The sequence below is a fragment of the Egretta garzetta genome, unplaced genomic scaffold, assembly GCF_000687185.1.
Source record: "Egretta garzetta isolate BGI_Z169 unplaced genomic scaffold, ASM68718v1 scaffold81, whole genome shotgun sequence".
Taxonomy (NCBI): domain Eukaryota; kingdom Metazoa; phylum Chordata; class Aves; order Pelecaniformes; family Ardeidae; genus Egretta; species Egretta garzetta.
The window spans coordinates 2,869,539-2,877,809 of record NW_009258671.1 but is presented as its reverse complement, the minus strand read 5'-3'; the positions used below and the strand labels follow the sequence as shown (position 1 = coordinate 2,877,809).

The following is an 8,271-nucleotide window of genomic DNA, read 5'->3' as shown; positions in this document are numbered from 1 at the left end:
TCCTGCTGTACATTGTGCCTCTTGCTTTTCACATTTATACAACTTGAAAAACACTTGCCTTTCAGTATTACTGACCACTTCCTTGGCTTAGGTTTTGTAGGAGGAAGTGTCTTCCTCATGGCATCCATGTTTTCCAAGAGACCATATGAGGTTTTGTCATTATTGTCTTCCTCTGGCTTTTTCAGACTCTTTGGCAGGAAGCAAAACGGAATAGCAGCTAGGAAGCTCATTATTCCACCTATTAAAAAACCAAGCCACCATGCACCCACCCAGCGGGAATCCTGTGGGGTGATAGTGATGCTTCCTAGAATTGAGGGAAACAGGTACAAGTTACCTAAATAAAGAAGTTGAACCTTCCCACCCTTACCTACTAAAATAGCCACATTTTACAATGTCAGTGGTAATGACCATCATCTAATGAGAGACCATTCATGCTGTGAAGGCATCAAGAATCACGCCCTGAATGGTGTTATGTTTCATCTGCCTGTCTACATGATATGCTAACTGCCATTTTGTGGCATCCATGACAACACAGAGGTCCTTATCCAACACATAGGAAACCAAAACGTGTGGCAGACAGGCCTCAAGCATGGGGTCATTTAAGCTTGATACATTTCTACCGAGACCATCATCTGCAAAACTGAATTGTGTTGGCTAGTATTAAACTTATGGGCATTCTCTGTGGCATTGGTGAGATTAGCGATGACTTCAGACTTTGTATTGCAAGGAAGACGAGAATAGTTGGTTGTATTTTTATGATTGTTCCATGCTGGTATATTTGGTGGTGGACTGACATTACAAGACTTTTCACTGTGTGACCAGAATTGGCTCACTGTTCTTATGCTTAAAGCAAAATAAAACATTGGCTTAACAAAAGTCAAAGACAAAATAGCTCGTCTATCTAACTACACAATCCTGAAGATTTGAAAACTTCTCTGTCCTCCTAGTAAAATGGGATCACCCACTGCTGCCTCTACACTGGGCCTTTTCCTGAAAAAGCTGTCACCAGGGTGCACTGCCTGACTTCCCATCAGGCTGGTCTGGTGGGTGGGTACATGGGCTGGCCAGGAAAAGCCACCTCAAAGATTGCTCCTGACTCTTCCAGTGAAAGGGAACAGGATGCAGGGCCATGGCCACCACTTATGGGGGTTGCTCTGCTCCCTCTGGCATTTTGCAGGTATGATTACAGAAATGTGTTTTCTTTTCATCTGACTAAGCGAGGGCTGGCAAAAAGTGTACAATACATTGCAGACCTTACATGAATTGTAAATAACATAAAATGCTCAGCTGAAAGGGTGGATAATCCACCAAAACTGTAAAAATGCTATGCTAGCAGAATCCTTTCATTAAGATCCCAGTTTAGTAAAACATCGTGGATCTGTGAGAGTTCTTGGTACTCAGTTTTAAGGTTAAACATGTATTTAATCCTTTAATCCCTAAACACAATTCTGAAATATGTTCCCTGTCTAATACTGCCTTTACCCTAAAAGCTTCCAGTAATTTAATAAAATGTTAATGAAGTATATAATAAAATAAATCAATATAAATTAAATATAAATTATATTAATATAATTAATACAATAAACACTTACGCAAATTTGTAGAGGAACCTGTTACCAACAGGTATTAGCTTACTTTCACTTTACCTCCATTTTGCTTACCTAAATCCACAAATCCAATATCCACGTACAGTTTTGCACATAAAGATCCCAACAGGAAACCAAACATTGGGCCCAACATGGCTATTGTGTGCAAACATGCTGAAAATACAATGAAGCAGAGGCTAGTACATTTTAATGGCTGAATGTTTTCTTCTGCAGAAGATGATCGACCTCTTACACTATGAATCTCTCAGTTTACTTCATTTTGAGATTACCTACATACACAGGAACATCCTCTTCTTTAGCAAAATCATCAAGATAAGAGATGCCCAATGGTGTTATTGGTGTCTCACCAATTCCACGCAACATGTTTCCCAGTAAGATATATATCCACATATATGATGATGGTTCCTTCTCACAGCCTGCAGATAATGAGAGTTTACATCTTTGTAATAGAATAGTTGAATGGGAAACAGTGACAAATCACTGGAAATTCAGCACATGGAATGATTATAGTTTAGTATTTAAGGTATTAACAGCATTATCCTTACGGAAGATTAATGAAAGGCCATCAACCTCATTATACCTTTTAATAATCTTTTAATAACACTTTCCTCCACCTCCATTGTATCTGGTTTCTAGAAATACAGATAAGTAGCACCCATCAGAAAAAATGCCTGTGTAAAAAAAATGGCAGATTGATATTGTCATAAATATGGCATATAACCTATATCTTTACCTTGAGAAGTTTGACAAATGCAAAGCAACATATAAAACAGCTGTATTCCATATAGTAAGCAAAATCATAGAAATCTCCATTTATTTCCAGCTAACTCTGTGCAATTTTGTGTCCTTTCATGCTGTTTCTTCCACCTCCCCAACTCCAGGTCCTGGGTAACTGAATCCCTTCAGAAATTCCTTCGCGTGCAGTCTCAACATCCCCTTTAGTGTTAGGGTGATTTTACTGTAATTTGAGAGTGTGAACAGAGGAAACTGTGTCCAAGTAATCTGTGTTTGCTGGATGTTTCTTCTCTGAATAAAATGCACAAAATGCATTTAAGTGTTGGTAAAGTTCCCAGACAGGTAGAGGTTGAAATTAGAAATCTAACTGAGCATCTTGCATGGGGCAATGATTTATTCCACTTGCAACCAAGAATAGAACTAGCTCCTCTATTTGTACATACACTTACAGTTCCTTACCTGATCGGGAGACTTCCAACAAGGTTTCATTCACATCTTGATGTAGAGAACAGGGATTTGTGCTTGAAGTTAAGTTGGCTGAAGAAGCTGTATGTGATGCTGTCTCATATTTATAACTGAAAACACACAACAGTAGGTTTAGAAGCAGTGTTCACTAGGGAAATACAAGCATAGTAGGACAGGAATCACTTGACTGTCATTTCCCTAAAGAGAAAGGTATCTTTGTTTAAATATCAATCAAAAATTCAAGTCCTACTAAAGGAGCAAAAAAGAGGATTATTTAAGCACATTTTGGAAAGCCAAAACACTATGAGGAGAACAAATAATGGTTAGAATCATCTGTCTAGAAGACATAACATTTTAAGCTGTAAAATTTAAACGGGCTTTTGAATGTAATTCAGGTAGGATTGGACTGTTGGAATCAAAATTTAGGGCCAGGTCCAAGCAAGCTCCCTGTGCTGACCCCACAGTCAAGGAAAAAAAGAATAATGTCTTCAGTGTGAGTGTGAGTCCCTCTTTTCATTGCACATAAGTATTTTGGGGCTGGGGGCAGGAGAGGAGTAAGGAAGGCAGAAGTCATCCTCAGGAGATACCTGTTTGCCTGATAATTGGCATTGGCTTTAGAAAGAGCTGTTGTATAGCAGTGGGTGAATAAAGTTAGTGGCTAAAAGACACTCTTTAGCTGTATTTAGAGGGAGCAGAGCAATGCTGCAGGGTGGCAGCTGAGCAGCTCAGGTGCTGGAAGCTCTTCGACTGCTTTAGCATGATCCTTTTCCCAGACACACGCCCTGCCGAGGTGCAAAGTACAAGTAGCTTAAGCAGAACAACATGGTAAAGCACACATTCTGCTTCTAGGAACTGAGCAGGCTTATTTTTCAGGTTGAAATGAAGAGCATTCATGAGAAGAGACAGCGCAGAACAGTTTCACCATAAAAATTCAGGCACAGGTACAAGAGAAACTGTACACATTTCCCAGCATAGATAAGCAGGATACATAGTTTGGCTTAAGCAGTGGAAAATACAAACCTGATGCTAGTGCAAGATCCACTGCCATGATAAAAAAAAAAAGTATTCCATAGTTTTCTTTTTACGGTAGTATACCTAAAATTAGTCTAATAAATTTAAGAGAGCAACAGAAATATGTCTTGGTCTATGCTATCACTGTATCAAAGCTATGGCTAGAAACATTATCACATATAAGCAACATGCAGTAAATCGCTGAGCCTGGAGAAGAAGAATAAAAATTAGCTTAACCAGCCACAAAAATCAGTTTAACCAGCCACATGTATTTGGAACAGGAAAAACCCTGGTACCAGTTCTACCAGTACTGATCCATCTTCAAGCTCTGCGTGAAGCCAAGAGGCTGCTTTGTGTGAGGAGCAGCTGCTTGCCATGGGAGAGCAAAACATGCCATCTTACATGACAAGGATCTGCCTTTCTCTTTCAAGGAGTGGGATTTCTTCTAATGAGCACCTTTGTAGGTTGGTTTCTTCAATGAGTGAGCCTGGAATCCCTCATTTTACATGAGAGTTACCTGTTACTATAAATAGTCATACTTCAGGAAGAGATGGTCACTCAATATGAAGTTACTCGCTCAGAGCTTTGAGGTCCCGTTCAGAACAACACAAACTTATTCTGGAAATCATATAGGTGGATTCTATATCCGTCGTCATTTTACTGTGGTTCATAATGTTTTGACTTTCCTGCCCTACATGATCCTGACATGTCTATTAGCAACCAATGATGTCATGTTCTTAGGTTAACACTGATTTTCCCAATAAGGTGTTCTTACAGTTAGCCGTTCATGTAGAGTATATAATTCATTAAAGCATAGTAGCATGGTTGAAGATTTTCAAAGAACAATATATTTTGTTTAAAACTTAAATTTTCATAAGTTTTTCAGAGGCAAGTGTTCCTCCTGAAAAAAAACCCAAATCTGATTTTGTAAATTAATTTCCTTCTCTGCCTCTTTTCTGAACAAGTCTGACTGAAATCTAAAGCATTTTGATTTCTCTATTTTCTTCTGAGAGAGTGAACTTTTACTTCAGAAGAACCATATTTTTCTAACAAGAGAAAATGAACAGTGATGTATGTGTCAAAAGTGATTTATTGCACATCGAGGTGAGGCTCTATAGGCTTTTGTAAATCTAAGACTTAATATACACCAAGTTTCATTCAAACACCAGAAAGCAGTATCCAGTTCCAATGTTAGGTTACCCAAATTAATCTTGGTACTTACTATCCCATGAAGAAATGAGGCATTGCTGTTAAAAGACTTCCCAAAGCCATAGTAAAACATCCAACAGCTATTACTTTGGGCCTATGAAGTTTAGCTCCAAAGTAGCTTACAAATGCAATCACCAGCAAGTTACCTGGAAGGTAATGAACCAAAATGAATGTCAGATACTGTGCCTTGTATTTCTCTGAACATGCATGTTATGAAATATCAATTACCCATCTCAAAGCTCCCATCGATTAAACCAACAGTAGAGGACGTCAGGTCAAACCTTCGTTCAATCTGAGTGATGGAGCTTTTCATAATCGTACCAGACAAGGCTTTACTCAAGTAGCTGAATGATAAAGCAGCGAGAAATGCCTGAGAAAAGATAAAGACAGAAAATGGGAGGTAGAGGCAGGGAAACTGGTCACAGAGGGACCAAATATGTTTAAAACTGTGTGGAGCAATCATCGTCGTGGTTGCGCTTGTTACTCAAATTGCAGTGACAATGCTGTGTGTGCGAATTTTCACACACCCTAATGCTACGGGGCGCCGGGGTGGTCTCTCAGCAATGCCTGCTCCTGCTCTGGTTTTCCCTGCTGGAGAGGGCTGGTGCGAGGTGCTGCACCGAGCGCAGCTGCTTGCTGTAGGGTTCCGTTGTGCAATAGCCATCTTAATGACCAGAGAGCCTGATCTTCCCTGCATTGCTGGCCAGAGGTTTTCCAAAGCAGAAATCGTATGGACTGTGGAACTTAAATTTGGCAAACAAATTACTGGGGACTACTTACTTTACTGACATCCTGAGGTTAAATGTATCAAAAAGCTGAGGCCTAGTGTTGGGCAGCCAAAATGGCGGAATTTCTAAGTTTTCTGATGTTGCAGAAATGTGAAATTTGCCAGAGGTAAAATACCTCATCAAGGTACATTTACTGACACTAGTCCAACCTAAAATTAATCTTAGCCTAAATAATCTTCTGCTTGGGCTATATGTCACTTAGTTTAGGCCAGTTCATAACTGGTTCTAACTCAAACATATAGATAGCCATGACATCAAGTTTTTATGATATCCCAGTATGTGGAAGGTGATACAGACTGAGCTAATCTCTGCCTTAAGTGATATATTTTGAAGTATGTAGATTATGGCTATGTTGCTTGTATACCATATACCTAATGAGACAAAGCTTAATATTCTTTATAATTTTATAGTTGCTTCCACCACCACACATTGTGGCTTTTGCAAATAAAGATGTATTTGCTAAAAAGTTAAACTAAGTTTGTTTAAATATTACCCAACTATTTCAACACAGTCTAAAAAACAAATAGACTTATTGCTCACTGGGTAAAAGTTCCAATACAACACAACATTAGGTAAGTAAACAAAAGTAAATATAGATTGAGACTTTGCAATATTATCTACTGTAAGAAATGAAGCCAATTCTGGATGTAAAAGCTTGAAAATAGGTATATTTACACTCTTTTTGTCAGGAATGAAGAGAAAAACCTTACAAGTGAAGGTTTTGTCCTGACATGTTTTATTTCTCCTGGCCTCGACTGGCAAAAAGTCTGTGAGAGCCACCTTTCTTGCTTTATGCCACAGTGCTCTCAGGGGTTTTGGCTGAAATCACAAACTGCTGATAAGCATGAAAACACAAACAAAAATGACTTGGCTATTTTGGGTTGGAAAATGCAATCCCCAGGTAAACCACAAAATATTTGTTGGGAAGGTGAGGGAGAATAACAGTTTGTCTTTTATTACCTCCAAGGTATTGTGTCTATTGAACTCTAATTGCCATTAAGTTTAGAAATAGGTCCACAGTCATGCAGCATTGCCCATATACATGATAGCAAAGTTAATCCTGTGAGTCTCCTAGCAATCAGATTCTATTTTTGCAGGTGTATATTGTGCCAAATGTGAGTCAGATAAAATAAAAGATATAATAACCTTTGCCTGATACTTGAGCCAAACTACTTTGGATGGTTGAAAAGCTTGCAATTACCTATTTTTTTTCCATTAATCTTTCATTTTACAGACCTTTTTATAGAAAGAAATGTGTCCCCGATTGCAACTCTATTGAGCCTATGGAGTTTAACCTGAGAAGAAGCTGGCTGAAGAAGTAGTCAAAACATAAAACCAAACACATCACTGTCAAAAGAAATCTCGCTCTTGTAGTATTTGCAGATCAGCCAGAAACAATAAATACTAAGGCTTTAACATGAAATCAAAATTCTCACTAGTTTACTTGCTTCGTTCTGTCAGATCTTCTTGTGTGCTCCTGAAGACTTGGATACTTGTGGGAATCAGTGGACTGTTTGACCTACAGCCCTCAATTAGATAAAAGCCTTGGAATACGGTTTACCTCACCCTATTTTGGCCCTACAAGAGTTGGTGGTGATAGCAACCTCCAGGCAAGAGTGTATCATAGTCACCTATTTTAGGATGCTTCAAGTTTTCCACTGGAAGCTGCTACCTCTCTCCAAAGACCAAAACCAGGATCTACCTGTGAGTAATTTAAGAGTAAATCTGTTAAACCACGAATTTTTATTTTCTTTAGGTCAAAGACAAGATCCAACTTTTCCCTGTACCTCCAGTGTGTATCCAGTTCCAGAAAAGATAGGGGGAACAGTAATGAAGTAATCTGTCATGTCGTATCTCAAACAACATTTCTTAACATATGACAGCAGTAATTTGTGGTGATATTGATAAGGCACCAAACCTTCAAGCCAGTGCAACAGGAAGTCGTCTTTCTGACTGGTAGATTTTTGTTTCCTTCATCATCCAAAAGCTGGGCAGGTTCTGCTTCCTGATTTGAGTCATCAATATTGCTGGATTCGGTTTCCACCGTCATGACTGGTTTCTTTACTGAGTGATCTGAACCCAAGAGAAAAACAATAATATATACAAAAGCACATATGCCAAGATAAAGTTGCTTAAGGACCTTTCTGATGAAAGAGTAGTTACAGGAAAACGCTGAGATGTTGAAACTGAACCTTTTCATTGGAAAGGATTTAGCTCAATGACTTGGGTGTTTCAAACTGTATATTTGTTTAAATACTAAAGTATCTTGTAGGAAGAGACAAAGTCTCTGTCCAAAAGCAAACTCCCCCACCCCCACCCCCAAATCTAGAATGACATTTAATGCTAAAAAGACAATTTCCACAAAAGAGGAAGAGACAAAGTCTCTGTCCAAAAGCAAACTACAAGGGTCAACAAAGCATCAGTGCTGAAGCACAGGGAGTCCTAGTGAAGCTCTG

General features: G+C 38.9%; 1 protein-coding gene across 1 annotated transcript in view; it reads right to left on the bottom strand.

Moving 5' to 3' along the window:
• The window catches only part of LOC104135123 (solute carrier organic anion transporter family member 1C1-like), a 17,554-nt gene extending 9,689 nt beyond the window's left edge, over positions 1-7,865 (bottom strand). The window contains 7 exon segments of the mRNA XM_035888539.1: positions 59-304; positions 1,662-1,760; positions 1,877-2,023; positions 2,802-2,917; positions 5,041-5,173; positions 5,256-5,397; positions 7,734-7,865. Coding sequence (XP_035744432.1) covers positions 59-304; positions 1,662-1,760; positions 1,877-2,023; positions 2,802-2,917; positions 5,041-5,173; positions 5,256-5,397; positions 7,734-7,865 — 1,015 coding nt within the window.
• Positions 7,866-8,271: the final 406 nt, after the last annotated feature.